The 25,123-nt window shown below is 41.5% G+C and overlaps 1 protein-coding gene across 2 annotated transcripts in view; it reads left to right on the top strand.

The window, feature by feature from the left end:
• GRB2 (growth factor receptor bound protein 2) overlaps positions 1 to 23,101 on the top strand; it is a 70,949-nt gene extending 47,848 nt beyond the window's left edge. For both annotated transcript variants that reach the window (XM_037807935.1, XM_037807934.1), the window contains exons 3-6: positions 7,918 to 8,015; positions 17,223 to 17,345; positions 19,933 to 20,101; positions 20,947 to 23,101. In XM_037807935.1, coding sequence (XP_037663863.1) covers positions 7,918 to 8,015; positions 17,223 to 17,345; positions 19,933 to 20,101; positions 20,947 to 21,132 — 576 coding nt within the window. In that variant the 3' untranslated portion in view covers positions 21,133 to 23,101. The remainder of the gene's footprint in view (positions 1 to 7,917; positions 8,016 to 17,222; positions 17,346 to 19,932; positions 20,102 to 20,946) is intronic.
• The last annotated feature ends 2,022 nt before the right edge of the window (positions 23,102 to 25,123 follow it).

Here is a 25,123-nt window from a genome sequence, read left to right as displayed (position 1 = left end):
ATTGCATTTATTTCTGCTCTGATCTTTGTTATTTCTTCCCTTCTGCTTGCTTTGAGGTTAGTTTGCTGTTCTTTCTCTAATTCCTCCAGGTGAGCAGTTAACTCTTCAATTTTTGCTGTCTCTTCTCTTTTAATATAGGCATTTAGGGCAATAAATTTCCCTCTCAGCACCGCCTTTGCTGCATCCCATAAGTTTTGATAAGTTGTTTTTTCATTGTTATTTGCCTCGAGGTATTTACTAATTTCTCTTGTAATTTCTTCCTTTACCCACTGGTTTTCTAAGAGGGTGTTGTTTAGCCTCCATATGTTTGTGAATTTTATGACCTTCTGCCTTTTATTTATTTCCAACTTCATTCCATTGTGGTCTGAGAAAGTGTTTTGTATAATATCAATATTTTTAAATTTGTTGAGACTTGCTTTGTGACCCAACATGTGGTCTATCCTAGAGAATGTTCCATGAGCACTTGAGAAAAAAGTGTATCCTGCTGTTGTTGAATGTAGTGTTCTATAAATGTCTGTCAAGTCTAGTTCATTTATCATACAATTCAACATCTCTGTTTCTTTAGTGATCCTCTGTCTAGATGTTCTATCCATTGATGAGAGTGGTGTATTGAAGTCTCCAACTATTATTGTAGAGGTATCTATTTCTCCTTTCAGTGATCGCAGTGTTTGCCTCATGAATTTTGGGGCATTCTAGTTTGGTGCATAAATATTTATGACTGTTATGTTTTCTTGATGAATTGACCCTTTTATTATTATATAGTGTCCTTCTTTGTCTCTTTTAATTGTTTCGCTTTTGAAGTCTAACTTGTCTGATATTAATATAGCTACTCCCGCTTTTTTCTGGTTGTTGTTTTGCATGGAATATCTTTTTCCAACCTTTCGCTTTCAGTCTATGTTTGTCCTTGTGTCTAAAGTGAGTTTCTTGTAGACAGCATGTAGATGGGTCCTGTTTTTTAATCCATTCTGCCAGTCTGTGTCTTTTTATTGGGGAGTTTAATCCATTTACATTTAGTGTTATTACTGTAAGGGCAGTACTTTCTTCTACCATTTTGTTTTTTGGAATTTATATGTCATATCTTATTTTTTCCTCTCCTTTTACCCTTCCTGATAATCTTCATTTCTGCACTCTTCTCCAACTCTCTCTCTCCTGTCTTTTCCTATCAGCCTATAGCACTCCCTTTAGTATTTCTTGTAGTGCCGGTCTCTTATTCACAAACTCTCTCAGTGTCTGTTTGTCTGAAAATGTTTTAATCTCTCCCTCATTTTTGAAGGAAAGTTTTGCTGGATATAGAATTCTTGGTTGGCAGTTTTTCTCTTTCAGTATCTTAAATATATCATGCCACTGTCTTCTTGCCTCCATGGTTTCTACAGAGAAATCTGTACATAGTCTTATTGACTTTCCCTTGTATGTGATGGATTGCTTTTCTTTTGCTGCTTTCAGAATCCTCTCTTTGTCTTTGACATTGGACAATCTGACCAGTAAGTGTCTTGGAGTAGGTCTATTGGGATCTATTCTATTTGGGGTACATTGTACTTCTTGAATCTCTAATTTTCTGTCTTTTATAAGAGTTGAGAAATTTTCAGTGAATATGTCTTCTATTACTCTTTCTGCCCCTTTTCCCCTCTCTTCTCCTTCTGGGATACCCATAACACGTATATTTGTGCGTTTCATGTTGTTGCTCAGCTCCCTAAGACCCTGCTCATATTTTTCCATTTTTTTCACCATCTGTTCTTTTGTGTGTATGAATTCGAATGACCTGTCTTCCAGTTCACTGATCCTTTCTTCTGCCTGTTCAAATCTACCGTTGTGTCCCTCCATTGTGTTTTTCATCTCCTCCATTGTGGCCTTCATTCCCATGAGTTCTGCCATTTGTTTATTTAAGTTTATGAATTCTTCTTTATGGTTAGCCAGTGTCTTCTTTATATCCTTCAGCTCTTTTGCTATATCTTCCTTCATTTCATCAAATTTATTTAGCATTAGTTGCCTCCACTCCTGTGTCTCAGCTGAGCTATTAGTTTGTTCCTTTGGCTGGTCCATGTTTTCGTGTTTCCTGGTATGGCTTGTTATCTTAAGTTGTCTAGGCATCTGATTCTCGTGATTAGTTTATTTTGGAGCTTGTTTTCTGTCTTTTACCTAGTGGTTTTCTTGTTGGTTGGCTTTGTTCTCTGGCCTCTGTTATTCAGTTCAACTTATTCTAGACCTGTAACTTAGGTTCTATTTAGTTGATCAGAGTTTTTCGCCTCTTGTTTTTTCTGTTTCTTGCTCTGCCTCTATGTAAGCTTTTTGTGAGTGGGTCTCCTCAGATATGGTCGACCCTAGTCAGATTTTCCCAGTCTAGTGAGTCCCAGGTCTCATTGGGAGGGTATGGAGTTTTCCTGAGAATGAGACCCTCCTATGAGGCCTTTAGAATTGGTGCTTTTCCTCTCCTGTCCAGCAGGTGGTGCTGGCCAGCCCACAGCTCCCCCACCAGTGTAAGGAGGTATGGAGCCTTTAGTTCTCCTGGTGACTCTGATCCTGTCAGGGGCGTGGCTGACTGAAGCTGGAATCTGAATTCCAGCCCCTGGGGTCTGAATTCCCAGAAGGAGGACTGCCAGTTGAGCTGGGCCTCCCTCCACTCTCCCAGTCCTCAGAACTCCAGTTGTCTCTCAGGGGCACTATTCCCTTCTCCTCTCTTCTCTTTGGGGCCTCTCCAGGTAGATTCCTTGGTCAGCCTGAGTTGCCAATTAAAGACGGGGCTGGAGGGCTTCAGTAGTGAATACGGAATTCAAAGACACTGTGGGTACTCTGTCTCCTCTCAAGCCCAGCCCAGTCCCTCAACCTGGGCTTTCTGATAGAAAATAACCGCATATATTACTTTTAGATTAAAAAAAAAAAAAAAAGTAGAAAAGAAATAAAGGAAAAAAAAAAGGGGGGGGGGAAGAGTCTCTTTTAAACGTCTTTCCCCAGCCTGGAAGTTTTGTCAGTGTCAGAATAGAGCATTTAAAGATTTGCTTTGGGCTATTGTCTGATAATTACTCTCCAGACGCTTCAGTTCCACCCCTGCCGGGGGCTATTGAAATATAAAAAGATAAGGGATCAGTGAGAAGCCAGAAGGGACAAGATGTAAGGGAAAAAAAAATGGCTTTTTTGGAGTCTGGTAATGGGTGCCCGCTTTTACGTGCCCCCACTTCTCGGAGCCCAGCCCTTCTTTAGCACCCCAGCTCCCAAAGTTAGTTAATTAATTTGTTAATTAGTTCTGCAGTTGAGTCTGGGTTGAGCCTCCCTTCTTTCCCTCAGCAGATTGCTGTTTTTTGTGGTTTTTTCCCCCCTTTCAGGGAGTGGGCAGCAAGACAGTCTGTGAGGTCTGGGTGGGGAGGGGCGCCATACCCCTGGTCCGGGGAACTTACAGTGTTCGCTGCGGTCTCAGCTTTTCCTCCAATTCCAAACTTGTGTCCAATGTGTGATTGGTTACTGGAGACCCCGAAAACACTGTTTCATATAGTTCTTGGGTAATTGCCAGCTGCTCTAGGGGAGAGACGAAATTCTGCTCCTCACCACTCCGCCATCTTGCCTAAATACAGTTCTTTGATCTCCCACTATTGTTATAGAAGGGACATTCAAGGGAATTAGCTACTGTAATTCCTAAGATCTGCATTTAAAATCTTTTTTGAAGTAAGCACAGAAGTCTTGTATTTTTGTGTTTTCAGAATAAAATAAGAATCCCTGTTTACTGTCAGTGCCCATAGACAGCATTACATCAAAGATACCTAATTGAGTGAATATAACCAAGGTAAAAATCAGTCCCCTGGGATTACCGAATTTTGTTAAATCTAATACTGGTCTAATGTGTAAAGCAGAATAACTACCGGGAGTAAACTGTGTCCCCTAACAGTTGGAATATGTTGTTTGCTGTGCTACTTACTACATTTTCTCACTTAATCCCCTCAGTATTCCTGGGAATTATCAACACTCTATGGGTGAGGAAACCAAAATTTAGAAAATAGTAAGTTCTCCAAAGTCACATAGTTCATTGCTGGTGATGAATCCTGTGTTCTGACTCTGAAATCCTGTGTTCTTGCCACCAGATGAGATGTATTGTAAGGGATCAGAGACCTAAATCTGGCGGCAGTGGCTGCTGCCCGTCCTCTCTCCTTCTCCCTCTTCCTTCTTCTCTCCTTTCTCTTATAACTATTTGGAACGTTTAAAATTGGTGTTGGTGTAAATGGGGATCTTGTATTACCTTCAGAATGGTCTTAGATGGGCTGTGGAGGCAGTGAGCAATGTCAGAATCAGGGAGTGCCGGCAGGTGGGACATACTGGATTCTCTGAGTTGTCTGTGACAAAGGAGGTTTTATTTCTGAGATTTGATTGCTTGGTGTAGTGATAGAGAGCTATCATCGTGGGGGTTTCTGAAGTCTCACTGTGTTATTTTCTGTTTCCCTGTATATATTTTCTGGGATGTGAAAAGTTTGTACCTGAAGTGTTCTGAGGCATAGATAGGTTTCTTATGTGTGAAGTGAGCCATATTATTAATATATTCTCTTGATTGAAATATTTCTAACTTTTAATTGAAGTATAATATGCATGTAGAAAAGTTCACACATTGTAAGTTTATAGGTAATGAATTTTCACAAACTGAACATACCCATGTAATCATTGCCAGGTCAAGAAACATTAGCGACACCCAATAGCCCCCACCCATTATGTCCCCTACTGTTGACTGGAATATTTTTAATTCTCCTTTTTAAACCTAGCATCATTAAGTTTCTTCCTGATTTGGACTTTAATGTTATTTTCAGAGTTTTTTTGCCGGGGGGCGGGGGGAAACTTCACCGAAACTTGTCTCTTCCTCCTTTCATAATCTCATCTCTTAATCAGTCTGCTTCCGTTTAACTAGAAGGTTTTTGTGTGGCTCTGAGGTCATAACTTGTGGGAATATAGGGGTTGGAATAAAAAATGCTGTGGGGGAATAGCGAAGAACATTCTTTGGAATTTTAAAAACTGAATGAAAATCTGATTGTTGAATTCATCCATCTATCTGTTAAGAGCTAATGAATGAGCAAATGATAAACTGGCTTCTGTTTTGTGGGAAAATGTGATGGGAATAGTTTCCTCGGTCTCAGAACTCTGGTCAGGTTATTAAAACTATTTGTGAAGGATGTGAGCTTTCATCTGAAACTGTAGCAAATTAAATACAGTAATTGGAGGGAGCAAACTCATCCACAGATGGTTCTGGTCTCTCTGCTTGACCTTAGACTTACTTATGTTAATTAGCACCCTTTGCAGTTTTGTATGTTTAAACATTTGAATAAAACTTAGATTTTAAACATTTTTAAAATTATGTCATCACACTTTCAATGCTTGCATGTGAAATTTGCCATGCTGGCCAGAACGGTTAGGTTGAAGGACCTACTCTCACTTACAGTATAGACCGGGGTTAGCAGATAACAGTGTTGGCTCTGTGCTTGTCTCCTGTAGAATCAGTCTTTTCTTAAAGTCTAAGTAAAGTTTAGAGGCATGTACAGCAACACCTGGGCTCCCTGGCAAGATGATATTCTGGCTTCTGGAATTTTCCAGATAACCAGAATTTTAATCATTTATATGCAGAATTATTCCATATTTCCCTGCCTTCTGAGGGGAGAAAAGCATACTAAATACAAAGTAATATTTTGTTCTGTAGAGAGCGGTAGTTCTAAATTGGTGCCAAACCTGGGCGTTGCCTTGGAATTTCCTTTGTGGGGGGTGGCAGGGACCTTTTAGGGGGGATTTGCCTCTGTCTTGGTAAAGGTAGTAAGAAATTGCAACTCTTTGCACTCCTGGCATGTAATACAGTTGCTCTTTCTGCAAGGTTATTGGTCACAAATCAAAACTGGCCTTTTCTAAATGATTCCTTTGTTCGGTTTTAATGCCTTATGGGCCAGAATCACCTCCTTGTCAGCTTGACTCGCCTCAGTTGTCCAAGAAATCTTTAGAGTAGGTATCCACCTCACCACTTCAGGAATTTTTGTTGACATTTTGCAAAACTCTTTAATAAGCCTACATCGTTTAAAAAAGGATGATGTTTTATAAAATCATTATTAAACCACCTTTTTCCTCAAGCTCTGATTTTTGGCCAATATAACAGGATCCTAGCCTTAGCCAGCTTGAAGAATGGCGCCTTCGCTCGTGCTGTTGCAGTGGCTCTCTGCCTGCATAATGACTTGTAACCACAGTTCTCATGACAGCTGGGGATCGACCTTACTGCACAGGTGCTCAGTGGAGTCAGGGCAAGGCAAGCGGTAAAGGAGCACGCTTCCTGCCAAACCTTCTTCAGAGTATGCTTTATAATTGTGTATGTATGTGACGCTGGGAAATTTGAGGTTGATGAGGATTTACCAGTTGCTGAATTTTTGAGAACTCACAGTCACTTTTACTTATAAGCTCTTGCAGGATTTGCCTCCTTATCTTGCCCTTAAACTCACAGACTGACACCTCGTAGGCCAGAGGTTGGCAAGCATCACAAAAGTGCCAGCATTGTAGAACTTGAGGACCCAGCCTCTGTTCAGAAGTACATTATCTCATAGTCATCAGTGTGGCTTGGCTCCTGGATGGTCGTCGCTCAGGCTCATCAGTCCCCTCCAAAGTTGTGCTCACTCTGTACTGTCAATGCACATATGTCACACACTCTAAAGCAATCCAGAGTCTAATTCAGCTGTGAGGACAGCGTTGCTCAGCATCATGAATAAATCATTTTGTAAAAAATTTTACCAACTTTTTTCTTTTCATTTCCAACTTCTTTATATAATGTGAATTAACTAGTGCTCTACCAGCCCATCACCATTTTCCTGTGCTCACCGTTTTGTAGTTGTGCTCACATTACCATTTTCTCCTATGTTACCAACTTTGTTTTTTATGCTTCTGCCCTTTGCCTTTTGTTAGAAGCCTGGAACTCATAGGATGGCTTTTGTGGATCCCTAGTTCTGTCATGCTCCTTATAATGCCATAAGGATTACAGTCTTATGGCCTGGCCTGCCAGTGCAGCCTTCACAGGAAGCAGCGTGGGGTAGTGAATGGTGATTCCCAGCAGTGTGAAGTCCCTGGAGCAAAACCCTGGTAGTCATTTAACTTTCCTAGGTCTGTTTTCACATCTGTGGAATGAGAGAGCTCAATTATCTGATCACCAAATCTTTCCACTGACTGAACTGTGCTGATGGGTGCACCTCCAGCATTATCTGACTTGAACACAGCGTGGCCCTGGAGAGTTTTTGAAGTGAGCAGGACTTGTCCTGCTTTTTCATCAAAATAGGTTTCCCTTACCCAGGGCGCATGGGCGTGTCCAACAGCGGGAACATCCTGGAGCTGTTGCTGGCCAACCCCTACTTGGAATAACCTAGAGAAGCTCTTAGGGAATCCCAAGGTTGGATCACTGTGGCTTTTAGAATTGGATCCGGTCTGGATTTTGGAGATTGGCTTGAAGATGGTTAGAGAAGCTCAGAAACTCTCTTTATTCTGCTCATTTTTCCTATTACACCTGTCTCCTAGCTAGCACAATTATTTCATGTTTTCTGGGCTGCCTTATTTTCTGATGTCATCATTTGTTGTCTTCCAGAATCTCCTTTTCAGTTTTATTTTGTTTTTAAATTAATCTATTATTTTTTTCTTTTCATTCTTCCTTCTGCTTTCCTACTGAGGGTTTAATGCCTAGATGTTGGAGAGCATGAACTTTCATTTCCAAAGGCAATTTTTCTTTTCTTTTCATTTCTTTTTAAATTTTGACTATCAGAGTTTAACATAATTCTGGTCATTTTAAGTTATAAGATTGCATCTATGTAGCTGATAGCACTTCATGTAGTACCTGTAACAAACAAACCTAAAAAGAACATAATTGTCTTAGTAGCTACCCTTTTAAAAGTGAAAAAGAAATGTTTGATTTTTCTTTGTATTATTTTTCTTCAGGTTTTGAATGAAGAATGTGATCAGAACTGGTACAAGGCAGAGCTCAATGGGAAAGATGGTTTCATTCCCAAGAACTACATAGAAATGAAACCACATCCGTAAGTTGGGGTCTAGTGGTCTCCCAAAGGGTCGGGCCTTCTTGCTTGTTTCAAATATTTTTTATTTTTAATTGAGATACTAGAGTGGGTGTCACACTTTTTATTCTGTCTTTTCAAGAGATAAACAAAAACATGGTGATTTTGCATGTTAATAATAGTATACAATGATAGTATAATAGTCAATAATGGTATATGTTTTAAATTGATAATAGCTGTCAGTGAGCGCAGACAATAAAACAGTAGTTATGCAGGCCCAAATGTGTTTCATAATTCCTTACTGTTTGAATTTTAGGAAGGGAACACTGCATTTGTCAAATATTTTGTAACATACACAGCAGGATCTGGAGCAGCACTCCATAGTCAAATTGATATTTCTGCAGCAAAATATTTACGTTAAATGGGATAACTGAAAACTATAAATAACTTCATGTCCTTTCAGGTCAAATTTTGCTGCCAAATGAGTTGTGGGAAATTTTTGAGTTCAACAAAAATTTAGCTTTGTGGATTTCAGAATTATAAAGGATCTTGGACCTGCCCCTCTAAAGGACAAAAGCCTAAGCTCCGTGCGTCTATTCCTTGAGAAAAAGGAATTGTGCTGCCTTTCTTTGGAAGATGGTTTTATTGGATTTGAGAGTTAGAAGCTTTAGCTGTAACTAGTGAGTGATGCACCAAGAGTGTGGTCTCCAGTGTTTATCAGCACATGTTGGTGCAGTTTCCACATTTTTGCTTTAACTCTTTTTGGCTGCCTCAGTTTGACATTTCCGAAAACACCTGCTATGTATAAGATAGCCTTCGTCTCGGGAGAGATGCTCTGATAATAGAGTCCAGGCTTAGACAGCCACTGCTTCTCTGTGCCTTTATGACTTGCCCTCCTGCAGTGTACCTGCTACATTGTTTTCTATTAAGTGTATATGTTTGATTGCCTGATGAGACAGTGTCTCAGAAATCTTTGTAATTCCAGGGCACAATGATTGGCATATAGTAGGTTCTCAATAAATGTTTATTATAGTCACCATCCTTGGTTTCCATCTTAGTGTTTCCAGTTCAGAGAAAACAAATAATGCTATCCTGCTCCAGTCTGCTGAGAGCAGTGAGCATGTATTTTCAGAGCCCCCCCCACACACAAGGGCAGATTTATATCAATATGCAACAGACTGGAACTCTGGGGACACTTGTATACCACTATCCTCCTATCTTCACCCACCCCCTCCATTGACTCTTGATCCTACCTCAAAGAGGCCTTTTCACACCTGGTATGTATGTAAACAAAGCAGTGGAGGCTTTACATGCTCAGACTAGAATGCCACTGGGACATGAAAAATGGTGGGCTCAACCACTCCCAGGCACTGAAGTCTAAACTGGCTCCAGGCTGAGGGAGGGGAGATGTTTCAGCCCTGAATCAAAAAGGAGTTTTTAATTGTTGCACTGGACTGGACATTTTAATTACTGAGATGAGCTTGTTCTCCAGGCTGAAAGTTACCAGAGGACTTTTTATTATCCAATAGGGATCTCCTTAGGATGTCACCCAAGGGGCAGGGAGGAAGTTCTGGTTCAAATAGCTGTGGGAGAAAACATGAGGCTGTATTCTCCTCCTACTTTTTCAAGTGTAGCTTGTTGAATAAAACTGTTAACTAGGGAAAAAAAGAGAGAGGGAGGGGCGGAGAGAGAGAGAGGAAAAGAAAAGAAAAGAAAAATGGTGGATTCTTTCTGTCTACTTGGTTTAACACAATGTGGTAGTAACACTTTCTGATGATTTGACCCACTTTACATAGCAGTCCTTTGTCTCTTTCCCCAATTATCACTGCTTTTCTGAACCTAGGTATTGGAACAAAGATTTTAATCACACATCGTGCTTCTTTATCCTCCAGATGCCCAACACGTAATCTTACACAGGGCCTCAGGGCATAGAGCTAGAAGGGGCCTTCCCTCTTTATCCTCCAATCTGGTGGTTGTATTTCGATGGCAGTAATTTATGAATATGGCTCTCGTAGAAGACTCACAGCAGAAAAATATGGAGAACAATATGTGAATCTCTCCACTAACACATACCCTTCTCCGAAGTATCCACCATTTGCAGTTAACTGTGTACCACATGCTACTTTATGAACCAAACCTGTTCTAAAAGGATGATTTGCCTTCTGTAAAATGAAACCAGTGATTCAGGAGCCTCACCATAAAACTGTCTGTTGGGTTCATGCCTTGATCAGTATATTCTTTGAGTACTTATTATGTGACAGGGACTGTGCTACGTACTGGGAAGTTATTTTCTACAGTTAAATTATGGTATAATAAAGTTTGCATGTAGTTAATACGAAGCTCTTTGAGATCGTATCCAGGAAGCCTTAGCTTAGATAGAAAGTTGGGTATCCTGCAGTTCAGCGATGGGAACTTATCTGCACAATGAAGAAGAAACTGGGAGGTCCTCCAGGACACTTTTTAACTCAAGCAGAACCAGGCTCAGAAAATGTCTCATTAAGTGATTTACAAGGTGAAAACCAGACTAATTTGTAAAGTATGTTTTTATGATTCTTGTTTGGAACTTGTATTATCTTGGATCTTTGTGAGTGTGTAAGATTGATCTCTCCCCAAAAGAGTTTAGGTTCCTTGAAATTTTATTTCTTCCACTTCTACATTCCATTGTAACTTCCACCTTGCTTTTACACAAGGTAGCTTAGTAAATGCTTTTGAAAAATGATACTCAGGCCCAACTTCTACTAAGGTCTGGACCAAGTTGTTCATATGCTAAAAACCAAAAGCATTAAATCTTCAAAGAAATACATGGAGGAGATTCCTGGAACCCTGCAAGTGGACTGATAATGTCCCTCATTTGAGGCCCCTGTAAATGTAAGAGTAGAGCTTAACCCACATCCACACCCAGGTTGCTATAATGCAGGCACAAGTGCTGATAACCAGGAAGCTCCAAGATGAGCAGGAGGTTATTACAGATTTCCTGTGACATGTACAAAGCACTGCTTTGCATTCTTAGCATCATTTAGGTTCTTTTTTATTTTAATATTTTCATTCAGCAGAGCATAATACTGTAATTTTTTTATATTAAACAAAAGGCATGTTCTAAATCCTTGTTTTTCTTCACATTGTTCCAGATAACATAGGCGTTTTGAATCTGACTACTGAGAAAATATGGAAAGGGCACCTCCCTTGGAAAGTTAGGTTTACTAACTAGATTGATTAGTTAGCTTTTTTAGGGTCCTTTTTCCCCCACTCTCCTGAACTTTGGAGTAATAATTGATCATGAAGCATCCAGTACAGTTGCCGTTGTGTTGTTCTCTGCAGATTCTAGCTGAAGGGTAGGCAGTGCTCTTCCATTCTAAGCTCTGAAAAAAAGAAACTAAAAATTAAAAGCCTTTATTTATCCCAGTCTACTATCCTGCTAAAAAAAAAAAAAAAAAGGTGACTTTCTGCCTGTGTGCACACTTACAAGCACACTCCCCTCTGCAGGGCTGCTCTGCAACTGGACTCGGGTTGGAACAGGGTCAGTTCAGTGGGAGCTGTGACCAGGACCCCTACCCTCCTCTTCCCCTTTCCTTCCCTTCCCTCTCCCTCCCCACTCCTCTTTTGTTAGGGAGGAAGAGGAAAGTATAAAATGGAGTAGGGCCTCACCTAATAATAGAGCATTTAAGTTAACAAATTAAACACAGGCTATGAAGTAACTGTTGGCATTACTGTTAAAGCATGAGTTCTGTATACGGGGTTGGATCCAACTATGTGCTTTTATTTATTAAATGCATGTGGATTGGAGCCTTTGGGATTTAGTAAAGAATTAAATCAGAAAATAAGCCTTCGCCCTGAGCTTTCTCCTTTGCTGTTTCTATTGTAGTGTAAATCCATCTTTTTTTTTTTACAGATGTTTAAAATCTTCACCATGGCCATATAGTTATACACAAGTAATACCATTAAAATAATCCAATCAAATGAAAGCATTTTTAAATTATGTAAAATGCTACAGAAATATAAAGTGGTAATACTTGGATGTCTTAGCTGAGAATCATAGCTATTGGTCACAGTGTGATATCCCTTTTGTCATGTGAGAATTCCTTAGGGTTTTTGTGTGTGCGTGTGTTAAGTAGAAGTGGGAGCATATACAAAAGAATCTTTGTTTAATAAGATGGTCTCCAAATTAATTTTCTCTTTCTTGATCTCAGTGCTTGTAGCATGGATGTGTTTGTAAAAATTCCAATTAGAGTGCTTTGGGGTATGTAATTTATACTTCACTGCAGTTTGTTTATTTAAAAAATTGAAAATAAAATTGAATTGATTTAATCTGGGAGGAAGAAAACACTGCAGCCATATTTGTATATTTGTGTACCATAAGGAACAGTCTAAAAACATGCTGACTCTGGGCAATTTGAGGAAAGAGTCTTGCTTTTTATTTTTATATTCATTACTTTATATCTTTAAACAATAATAAGACATAGAATTCTTCACCCAACAACCACAGAATACACTTTTTGAGTGCTCATGGATCATTCTCAAGGGTAGACCATATCTTAGGTCACAAAACAAGTCTCAATAAATTCAAAAATATTGAAATAATACAGTGTATTTTCTTTGACCACAATGGAATGAAGCTAGAAATGAATAATAGAGAAATGGAAAATTCGTAAGTATGTGGAAATTAAACAACATACTCTTAAACAACCAATAAAGAGGAAATCACATGGGAAATTCATAAATATCTTGAGGCAAATGAAAATGAAAACATAACATACCAGAATTTATGGGATGCTGCAAAGGCAATGGTGAGAGGAAAATTTATACCTCTAAATGCTCACATTAAACAAGAAGAGAGATTTCAAATCAGAGACCTAACCTCAAAACTGGAAGAAGTAGAAAAAAGAAGAGCAAACTAAACCCAAAGCAAGCAGAAGGAAGAAAATAAGAAAGATTAGTATGGAGATAAATGAAATAGAGAATTAAGAAACAATGGAGAAAATAAACAATGAAATTAAAAGTTGGTTCTTTGAAAAGATCAATAAAATTGACAAACCTTTAGCTAGACTGACAAAAAAGAGAGAAGACAATACGATGAAAATTAGAGACGAAAAGGGGGACATTACACTCCACTGAAATAAAAAGGACTGTGAGGGGATACTATGAACAACTGTACACCAACAAATTGGGTAACTTGGATGAAACGGGCAAATTCCCAGAAACACACGAACTACCTACAATGACCCAAGAAGAAATAGAAGATCTCAACAAACTAATAACTAGGAAAGAGATTGAATCAGTAATCAAAAACCTCCCAACAAAGGAAAGCCCAGGACCAGATGGCTTCACAGGGGAATTTTACCAAACATTCCAAGAAGAATTAACACCAATTCTACTCAGACTCTTCCACAAATTTGAAGAGAGGAATCACTCCCTAATTCATTCTGCTAGGGCCAACATCACCCTCATACAAAAGCCAGATGAAGATACCACAAGTAGAAAAAACTACAGACCAATATCCCTTATGAATGTAGATGCAAAAGTCCTCAACAAAGTACTAGCAAACTGAATCCAACTGCACATTAAAAAAATTCATGATCAGGTGGGATTTATCCCTGGTATGAAAGGGTGGTTCAACATAATAAAAGCAATTAGTAATATACCACATTAACATACTGAAGGAAAAAAACCACATGATCATTTCAGTTGATGCAGAAGAGGTATTTGACAAAATCCAGTACCACTTCTTGAAGAAAACACCTAGAGAACTAAGAATAGAGGGAAACTTGTCAACGTGATAAAGGGCATATATGAAAAACCCACACCTAACATCCTACTCTATGGGTGAAAGACTAAAAGCTTTCTCTCTAAGATCAGGAAGAAGACAAGGATGCCCACTGTCACCACTGTTACTCAGCATTGTACTGGAAATTCTAGCCAGAGCAGTTCAACAAGAAAAAGAAATAAAAGGCATCCAAATTGGAAGTGAGGAAGTAAAACTTTACTTTTTTGCAGATGATGTGATCCTTATCTACAGAAAATCTTGAAAAATCCACAAAAAATACCCCTAGAGCTAATAAATGAATTCAGCAAAATGGTGGGGTGCAAAATGGTGGGGTACAAATTTGGGGGTTACCTAAAAATCAGTAGTGTTTCTGTATACCAGTGATGAATAATTAGAAGAAGAAATCAAGAAAAAATTCCCCTTATAGCAATTAAAAGACTGAAATAAATCTAACTGAGGATGTAAAGAACTTGTATAGAGAAAACTACAAAACATTGCTAAAAGAAGTCAATGAAGATCTAAACAAAAGACAGTCCATGTTCATGGACCGGGAGACTAAATATTGTTAAGATGTCAGTTCTACCCAAAAGTAATTTTCACATTCAATGTAATCCCAATCAGAATTCCAACCTTTGCAGAAATGGATAAGTCAATCATCAAATTTATATGGAAGGGTAAGAGGCCCCGAATAGCCAAAAACATCTTGAAAAGGAACAAAACTGGAGAACTCACACTTTCCTAGTCTTAAAACTTATTACAAAGCCATGGTAGTCAAAACATTATGGCACTGACACAAGGACAGACATATAGGCCAATGTAATAGAATTACGAGTTCAGAAAGAAACCCTCACATTTTATGGCCAACTATTTTATTTCTTTTCTTTTCTTTTTTTTTTTTTTTACAAGGGGAAAGACTTCTAAATTGGGAAAGAATACTCTATTCAGCAAATGGTGCTGGGAAAACTGGATTTCCATTTGCAGTAGAATGAAGGCGAACCTCTACCTCATACCTTATACAAAAATCAACTCAAAATGGATCAAAAAAATCTGAATAAAAGAGCCAGAACTATATAGCACCTAGAAGAAAACGTAGGGAAGTTTCTTCAGTACCTTGTGTTAGGCAATGGTTTGTTAGACTTTATACCCAAAGCACAAGCAACATAAGGAAAAATAAATGAATGGAACCTCATCAAAATTAACTTTTTTGCTTCAAAGGCACAAACAACCCAAGTTAAAAGTGGGCATAGGACTTGAATAGACATTTTCCCAAAGAATATGTACAGACGGCCAAAAAGCATGTGAAAAGGTGCTCAGCGCCATTAGGGAAATGCAAATCAAAACCACAAGATACCATTACACATGCACTAGAGTGGCTCCTGTTGGGAGAAAAAAAACCCGGAAGATTACAAGTGTTGATTAGGATGTGGAGAAATAGGAATACTCATTCATTGCTGGTAAGAATGTAAAATGATGCAGCCACTGTGGAAGACAGTTTCTCAGAAAGTTGAGTATAGAATTACCATATGACCCAGCAAATTCCACTTCTAAGTATATACCCAAAAGAATCAAAAGCAGAGACTAGAGCAGACATTTGCACACTGATGTTCATAGCAGCATTATTCACAATTGCCAAAAGATAGAAGCAACCCAAGTGTCCGTCATGATGAATGGCACACAACGGACTATTATTCAGCTGTAAAGGAATGAAGTTCTGATGTATGCGACTGTATAGATGAACCTTGAAGACATCATGTTGAGTGAAATAAACCAGACACAAAAGGGCAAATACTGTATGACCTCACTGCTGTGAAATAACTAGGATAAGGAAACTCAGAGTCAGAATCTAGAATGTAGGTTACCAGGGGACAGGGTGAAGGTAGGAAATAGGGAGTTAAGGCTTAAAATTTACGGAGTTTCTCTTTGGGATGATGGAAAAGTTTTGGTAATGGGTGGTGGTGATGGTAGCACAACATTGTGAATTTAACACACTGAATTATTTTATTTGAATGTGGGTCAGGGGAAATATTAGGTTGTATAAATGGTAATAGAATAAATGTTTTTTAAAAATCCATGGAACTGCACACCCAAACAGTGAACTCTTAAGTTAAACCATGGACAGTATTTAATAGTACAGTTATAAAAACATGCTTTCCTTAATTGTAACAAATGTATCACAGCAATGTAAGGTGTTAATAATAGGGTGGTATATGGGAACCCTGTATTTTATGCAATTTTGTAAACCTAAAACTTCTCTAATAAAATAATGAATGGATAATAAACGAAAGGAAAATGCATGCTTATCTGGCAGGTAGATCTTAGGGCTCTGGGAGGAAAAAGGGTGTGGCTGATGAGTAGCTTTGTCCCCGCCAGGTGCCCTGTGGGGAGATTGAGAGGGAAAGGGCTGCTGTGTGGACATCATCTCCCAGTACACTGAACTAGAGAGCACTCGAGGCTAAAATAGAAAGTGTTAAAAATACCTGTTAGTTGTCCTTTCATATTTGGTGATCATTCTGTTCTGTTAATGTGTGATTTCTCTCGTGCGGCCTGAGGCTCAGGCCCTGGAGGGCTTACTTCAGAAGCAAGAGGAGATATTGCACCAGCTCCTATCAGTCGCCTGGGCGTTAAGAGTGTGCAAAACGAGGGTATCCTTCTAGCAACTCACATCTACTGTTTAATTTTAATATGGTCATTATTTTGAAGCCTCTTATAGTTACTTATAAGTAAGATTAATAATTAGGATTGTAGCTTTAATGGACTGTTAAATACTTTTGATATTATAGTTTGTGTATTTAATAATGTTATGTAAGGAGTCTAAGGTAAGCAAATAATTATCTATAAATAACATTTTTCCTTTTTAAAAAATAGTATAACATTAAAGACAGTTTTGAAAAGAGAAAATTGTTGTCCATTCTTCCATCCTAATAAATAATGGTGCTCGTTTGAAGTTGTTGCCAGCTGAGACTTGAAGCTCCTTTAGGGGCACGCTCCCCCTCCTATTAAGTCAGTCTAGCCTAAACCCTTTCCTTTGGGCTTGCAGCATCAGTGGTCTTGTCTCCAACCTTATTGTCACTGCAGCAAAGCTGCAACCTTTTCAAATGGCTTACAAGAAACGCCCTGCCTCTCCTTGTATAGTTCACCTGGGGACTTTCTCCAGGTGACTTTCTGATGTGTCAAAGCCCCAGTGGGCTTCAGCCTGGGAAGCCCATCTTGAAACGTCTTCCTCCGTAGAAACAGTGGCTTGCAGTGCCTTGATGAGTCGCTTTCTGAAGAATAGTGAGGGGTGAAGCCATTTGAGGGAAGTTGGTGCATCACTTGTGTGATGTCATTGTTGGGCATGTGGAGCCTGGAGGGTAGAGAGGGGGCCCCTTCCTCTGGCACTGAGGAGTGTCCTGTTGCTCACATTTCAGAGGCTGGATATCCCGTTTCTTTGTGAGGAAGCAGATGTTGACTGGCTTGCCTTCCTTCCTTAGGTGGTTTTTTGGCAAAATCCCCAGAGCAAAGGCAGAAGAAATGCTTAGCAAACAGCGGCATGATGGGGCCTTTCTTATCCGAGAGAGCGAGAGTGCTCCTGGGGATTTCTCCCTCTCTGTCAAGTAAGTATTTCCTGCTTTAGTTCCCTGGAATCCCGTCTCACGGGTCTAACTGGTGAAGCCATAGGCCAGGTGTCTGGCTATACACACCAGAGGTTGCCAGCTGGTAGAGGTTTACCCTAAACAGTATTTTATAAATCAGAAAATTGTACATTAAAGTCTTAATTTCTGGCTCTCTTAAAAATTTGTTCTAGCAGCACTGAGATTAGATTCCCACACAAAGACAGTCCTTAGGAGCCCAGCAGCAGCTCCTCTTCAGACAGCACATGCTCCCAGCTTGCCCTAATCCCCGCTGCTCCTTAGTGTCCTGCATCCACACCTGTGCACCCCAGCTTCCTGCACTGCAGCAGCCTTGGCTTTCCTCTGCTGCGTGTCTAGCCTGAAGCTACCAGCCTCATCCTGGGCCTCACATTAACTGTAAAAAGGTTATCGCAAGGGTTTTGATTTTGTTTTGTTTTTTTTTGCCTTTCCCAGTGGCAAATGTGGAGGGAAGCCAGGTAAACAGGGAACTGGAAAACGGAGTTTTACCACCTTGGGAATCAAGGAGAATATAAATTGGAACTTTGAGTAGTCTAAGCAAATCACTGTTTATTGGATTTTCTGTCAATCTGGCATTTCCATGTTTTTTGACTCTCGGTGCTTCTCATAGTGATATGTTATAGGAACCTCTCCCCCCTGGGATTTCCAAATCACTTCACCATTTATGTGCTATATGACTAAGAAGTGATTAGGTTAAAGTTTCAGACTGCTGATTATATTAAGATAGTTTTAATAAAATCATAAGACAATTTCCCATTTACTAGTGAAATAAGATTTTTCAACTTCAAAAATGAATATTTTAGGACCAAATGTGGTTAAAATGTACATTTTTTAAATGTAGATTTAAATGTATAGTTTTTGTGTTCTCTTTCTAAATGAAAATATGAAAAAAGGTAATACTTGTAGTACCTCACAGATTTCTAGCAGTGTAGTTTGCTTTTATTCCCAACATATGAAAAAGTCAGGCTTGATGTAATTATCACTGTCTTCCTTTTTTAACAAGGACTTTTTGACGTGCTTGATTAAAAAGTGCAAGTAAGGGTGTGGTGAAGAGCACCTTGGGGTGGGTTTGTGAAGTTATTGTCATGCGTCCCAGGAACTTTCCTTGCATTTTATGCTGACCCGAGTATGAGTTCAGTGGTAGGCGAGGAATACAACCGTTGACTGGTAAGCAGGACCACAGGGGCAGTTAGTGTGGTGTTGTATGGTAAGCCACCGACTGGGTGGTGGCCTGTTTGTCCAGGAGACACCTCCGGCCCGGGGTGCTCCAGGGCCCTTCGATTTTATCAGATAGTTTAAAGAGTTAATGTATTTATTGTTTTAGAAATAATGTTCAAACAGATGTCATAGCTGCCTTAAACAACACAAGCACCTGCGCAGAGGGTTTCAACAATTAACAGTCTCTTGGATGCTTCTCTAGCGTCCAGATGTTTTGATCCTGTGATTAAACATTCTAGTGGCTAACACACTGACTGTTAGGGCCCCTGTGCCTCTTTTAGAAACCTCCGCGTTGCCCCGGTGGGATTGGGTGTCTGTGGGGCCAGAGTGCCATTGGAACGTGTCGCTCTTCTCCTAAAGCTTTCTCACCGTCCACATTCTTGCTCTCATGAAGCCTGGCTTTTTCTAAACACTTGGGATCTTGTACTTGGTGGCTTCCTTGAAGCTCAGTGCTGCCACCTGTTGGGTTGTTTTTAAGAAACATTTGGCATCTTCAAGTCTTAAGACTGAAGGAGAGACCATCATTCATTTATTTGACCACTATTTCTAGAATGCCTTTTGAGGACGTGGCACTGGCAGCTAGCACAGGCACTGAAGGCAAGCAGAGGCCTGATTGAACTTAGGTTCTAGCCGGGTATCACAATGATCAGCCCTGTGGACTGTTACCTGTCAGTCACGTTCCTGCCAGGGTAAAGGGGAAGTGTGTACCAGGGATAGAGAAGTGTTTTGTTTGTTTGTTTGTTTCCTGAGCCTCTTTGTCCCCCATGAGTAGAACTAAAATCTAAATGGAAAACGTGACTTTGGCCTTTTGCAGGTTACAGGGGAATTGTTGAAAAGTATTTCCAATTCCTCTTCTTCTCACTTGACTGTGTATCCCACCTCTTCTAGTCTTTAAATATCACATGGATTTTAATTATTTTTACTCAAGAAGTTCAAATCACACACCTTGCCTTAAATAAGGCTCTGTTTTATTTGGTTCAGCGTGGGGCGCCTAGAGGTGTAGAAAGTGCTGTAGGTTAGGACATTCTCTTCCATCTTACAAACACCTTCAGAATTATGCTGTCCAGTGGATAGGTTTCCCATCTGATGCAGATTCTTCATGTTGCTGTTGGTACTCATGACTCACATTATTGGGCCTCAGGAAGCTCAGTGACTTCCCAGCGCCCTCCTTCCAGGGAGTCACAGGGTGCCCCCTTCTCTGGACCCTGCAGGTCACAAAGGATGCCACCAGGGTACTAGTTCTCTCAAGGCACCACCTTTAGGGCAGGGAGCCCCTGTTGAGCCAGGGTGGAGCCCTTTGACCTGTTCCTGTGTATTCTCTGCCCCTTCCCAGGTTTGGAAATGATGTGCAGCACTTCAAGGTGCTCCGAGATGGGGCCGGAAAGTATTTCCTCTGGGTGGTAAAGTTCAATTCCTTGAATGAGCTGGTAGATTATCACAGATCTACATCTGTCTCCAGAAACCAGCAGATATTCCTCCGGGACATAGAACAGGTGCCCCAGGTAAGCCTCCTGAAAGCAAGATTGGGATCATGTTTAGCAATTAGGAGTAGTCCTCAAGCAATCAGGTGCCTTGCAAAGGGTTACTTCTGGTTCTTGCACTGTGCTCATTATTCAAACTGTCTCCCTTAGTTTACATCAAAGAGTTCTGATTTGAAATAAAATGTTTCTGCCTTTTTTAATGCCAAATTAAGTCCCAGCTGAGGTGCCTCTTCCTTCGTGGTGCCATTTCCTGAAGCTGCCTCAGTCAGTGTGTTGCTGGCTCACCACCCCTCTCTTTAGGGAGGCAGTCTTGAACACGGTCTGCCACCTTTTCTATCCCTGGAAGCAAATCCTGGGGGGGCGGGATCATACTTGCAAGGAAGTGGGGTCCACACCATTGTGGATAGTTTGCTTTTCCTGTGTTCCCATTCCCAATATCCTAGTTATATGTTATTCAAGCTCTAGAACTTTTGCATCCATAAAAGCTTAAGGGTGTTGTAAGTGAAAGGAACTCATGTTTTAAACTCCTGGGGTTGTGAATGAAAGCCAGACTTCCATTTCCAAAGGGCCCACTTTCCCTCCAGGCACTCTCCACTTAATAAAAAGGCACAACTGGCTGGCCCCATCAGTGAAACAGACCCTAGCAGTTTTTGAGCACTGGCAAAAGATTACACTAAGCCCACTTAGAGTGAACCTAGAAAATGTGAGAATAAATTGAGGGCTGGGGGTATGTGGATAGTAGGTTCTTTCCGGAAATGCGTAAGATTTAGCACATATCCATTTCCCCCTGTGACCAGTGCAGCCGGGACATGGCTGACACGATGAGGAATGCAATGTGTGTGCCTTTCCCTGCTCCTCTCTTGCAGCAACCTACATACGTCCAGGCCCTCTTTGACTTTGATCCCCAGGAGGATGGAGAGCTAGGATTCCGTCGGGGAGACTTTATCCACGTCATGGATAATTCAGACCCCAACTGGTGGAAAGGGGCCTGCCACGGGCAGACCGGCATGTTTCCCCGCAACTATGTCACCCCTGTGAACCGGAACGTCTAAGAACCAAGAAGAGATTATTTAAAGAAAGTGAAAATTTTACACCTACAAAAGAAGTAAAACCTACAAGCTGCCTCTGACAGCAGCCTGAGAGGGAGCTCAGAACACCTGGCGGGTCACCATGGTGATCCTTTCAACTTTGGTTGGAACTTTGGGGGGTGGGAAGGGGAGTTGGATATAAAAATGCCAAAACTTACCTATAAATTAAGTAAAGAGTTTTTATTACAAATTTTCACCCCTCCTATTTCCCCTTTTGTCCTGTTTTTTTTTTTTCATCCTTTTTCTCTTCTGTCTCTCAGTGCATGACTTTTAATGCCACGTATAGACCTAGCTGATGCCAATAATAAAAGAAAAGAAACCAAGTGGGCTGGTATTTTCTCTATGCAAAAATGTCTGTTTTAGTTGGAAAGGCTGAAAGAACAACCGTTTCTGTGTTCTTCATATAAACACAAAAAGGACAGGGCCGGGGAGCGGAGCCTTGTTTAGCTTCTGCTGGAGGAGGGGAGGCCTGTAGGGCTCTGCTGTCAGCGTTGGAAACAAGAGTGCTACTGTCACATGACTTCCTGAGAGTCCATCTCAACCCCTGCATCTCTTTTCCACCTTGTTTCCCCTCCCAAATGGTATTATCAAGCATGTTGGTCTTTCATAGTGCCTTTTTTCTTATTTCAAAGGTTGCTTGTGTGTGGTGTTTTTAATTTGTTTTGGTTTCAAGTTAAAGACAGTCCAGAGCTTTTTGGCCAATTTGTCTCCTGCTCTGTGTAAATATTTTTCCCTCGAGGGAGGGGAAACAGGGTAGAGAAGAGGAGACAGTACAAGTGGCGAGTGAGGCCACCCTCCTGCCTGCTCTAAGCCAGAAGTTGGAAAGGGTCAGCTTTAAGGTCTGTGGCCCTTCCAGCGAAGCGAGGGAGCTGTGTGTGCGGCTGCAGTGTGCAGGCTGCCTGGAGCAGGCCAAGCGGGGACGGCTCTTCCCACATCTGGCTGGATCTGGCTGAACCAGGGATCAGAACCCTGGACCTCAAGGTCTCAGGTGTTGCCCGCTCCCTTCTTTGTCACCGTGATGCCCAGATGCAAATCCCTGGAACCAGTGGGTTTGTAAACACAGGAGAGCCAGAAGAGAAAATATTGTTTTAAAGGGTTATACTGTGTTCTTACGCTGGAGAAGAATTGAGAGTATTCACTTTTCATTTTTCTTAATCTTAAAACTAGAGGTATCTGCTCATGGCTTTCAGCTCTTGGGTGCCCCTAACCTACTCACGTGGGCATTCAATCAGTGTTCTAGAAGCAGCTGGACTGTTCTCCACGTCTCTGTGCACGGTGGGCTGTTTACAGCTGCTCCAGCCGCCCCTAAAAAGGGGATGTCTCTATCAAGCAGGGGGAGTCCGGGGAGGAGAAGTTGAAGGCTGGACATCTCGGGGAGGCTAAGTTCATTGCAAAGCTCTGTCCTCTAGCAGCAGCTTTTCCTTGTAGTCCTATGACTGTAAACTCTCCACCCAGTCCCCTTCCCACAAAGCCTGCTGACATTTCTCTCCCCTGGAGCCGGTGAGAGCCTCTGGATTGGGAGGTGGTGGGCTTCTCCTCCGGACGTGGGTGTGGAGGTGGACTTGGCGGCAGCTCCTCCTGTCGAGCCCCTGGCAGCCTCCACTCCCTCTGCCTCTGCTTCTCTCCTCGCTGATGATAAAAGGAATCTGGCATTCTACACCTGGACCATTTGATTGTTTTATTTTGGAATTGGTGTATATCATGAAGCCTTGCTGAACTAAGTTTTGTGTGTATATATTTAAAAAAAAAAATCAGTGTTTAAATGAAAAGACCTATGTACTTAATCCTTTAACTCTGCGGATAGCATTTGGTAGGTAGTGATTAACTGTGAATAATAAACATACAATGAATTCTTTGTTCTGTATTTTTACTGTTTTCCCCTTGCCTTACTTAAAATAAAAACTTAAAACTATGTAAGATTTCAGATCAGGAAGTCAGGGCTCTTGTGTCCTTATTTCCAACTTTCCTGACTTCTGTCACCCCTGGGGAGCACGTGGATCTCGCAGGGCCTCTGGGTGGCCGACCCCCACACTTGGCTGCTCATCAGAAACCCTGAGAGGTTTAACACTAGTTCTCTGAGGCCCCAGCCAAGCACGCCTGGCATTTCTGACATAGAGAAACCGTACCGCACATTTTCGAAACTGGTCGAGACTGGCAACTTTGTGAGGAAGGAGTATGACTGGGTTCTCCACCATGAGGAACATGGTAGAGGGTGAGTGTGTGTGTGTGTGCGCACACTTGGCACCTTAAATAAAGGAGCAGCAGGAGGGAATGATGTGTGGGGAGGCAGTTTCAGTGTGCTAAGTAGCTAAAACATCGTTTGCTCAGCAGCTGCTTTCAGAGGAAGCCTAGGCTGAGCCGGGATAAAATTTGTTGAGAGATTGAGCAGAAAAGAAATTGAACCCCAGGAATTTTCACGGGTATTCTTGGTCTAGTTCTTAAATAGTCCTTCGCACGCCTCCTCGGGGCTATACCGCTTAGGTAGGGGGGAATTCACCTCCCTTCTGGTGCAGCTACCGGGTTTGAGAAGGAGCTTAACCCAGCGCTGTTCCGCCTCGAGCTGCAGGCGTCCCGGCCCATGATGGCCGGCTACTCGGGGGCTGAGCTGATGCTTCCAAAATGGGGCCTGTTAGGCAAAAACAGAAGGCAGCAATTGTCGCTAAACTTTTTGTTTGACTCGCCCCCTCTCTGTTGGACTCTGCCCCAGAATCAGTGGGAAATTTGCCGCTTGTGTGTGAACATCAGTTGGGAGCCAGATCTCTGGTATCGGATCCCCTCCCTGCCGTGGGTCTAATTCCTGGACGGCTGCCGGACGAGGTTGCCTTTGGGAAGAGGCCGGCATGGTCCAGGATTCCCCTGGTAGCTGATGGAGGCCTGGCAGGATGTTTAGCCTCCGAGTAGTGCCCGGCCTGCTTGGTGGGCTGCTTAATTTGTTGAATTAGGTGACCAGAAGCCATGGGTGAGTGCCTGGCCTGGAGGGTCCCCCTTACTGCTCTCCCCAGGGGACCCTGCCACAGCTAGAGCTTGGAGGCTCCCTCCTAGCGCACTGACCCTAATCCATACTTGACAACCCGCAAGCTTGCTAAGGACACAGAATGGAACAGCTACCGCGGAGGCTGCTTGGGTGGAATTTATGCTTTTGAAAAGAGAAAAAGGCAACCTGCCTTTCTTTGGCATCTTTTTATTCCCCTCGACCTGCTTATGAAGTTGGTGACCTTTGAGTCAGAAAGTTTTGCTTTATGAAGATGCCTGAATAGCTGGGAAACGTGACCATGGGATTGGTGCTGTATTTATCCACCTTTGAAATACTTTTTAGCTCCTAAAACTGTTTACGTGGACTACAAATTCCCAACATCAGAACCCTATTTTACACTGACGAGTAGAGGGGATGCATGTAGACTTCTGTGTGTCTGTTTGGAGTTTCTTAACCTCAATTCCTTGGGTTACAGGCCTCTCCAACCAGAAGTGCCGTAGATGTGTTGAGTTCTCACTACCAAGACGGCTAGAGTCCAGGTCCCCAAATCTCTCCCGTCTTGATCTTTACTTGGTCCTCCATTTTAGGTTGTCGCTGTTTGGGAAGAGTACAATCTCGTGTATCACAAGCACCGGTGGATGAACGTGAGGAGACAGTGTTGTTAAGGAACGCTGTAGTTCAAAAATGTGTTCTACGTTCCTTCCCAAAGAGAACTTACCAAGACAGCCCTCAGAGACTCAATTCTGGCCCTTCCATAAGGAACACTGGTCTTAGGTCTCCAAGGACAGTCTTAGTTTCTAATAGTCTCCTCCCTGGTCAGATATGTCCTGAATTAGGGCTTCAAAAGTGTGGCCGTAGTACTGTCCTCTGAGACTGAGTAGCTTTTAGCTCTACCCGCCTCCAAAATAACTAACATAATGAATGAACACTTACCCCTACATTTGTGCTACAAACCCGTTTGGGTGCACTGAAGTCTCTCCC

The sequence above is a fragment of the Choloepus didactylus genome, chromosome 18, assembly GCF_015220235.1.
Source record: "Choloepus didactylus isolate mChoDid1 chromosome 18, mChoDid1.pri, whole genome shotgun sequence".
In the NCBI taxonomy this organism is placed as follows: Eukaryota; Metazoa; Chordata; class Mammalia; order Pilosa; family Megalonychidae; genus Choloepus; species Choloepus didactylus.
This window is presented reverse-complemented; position numbering and strand designations above follow the sequence as displayed.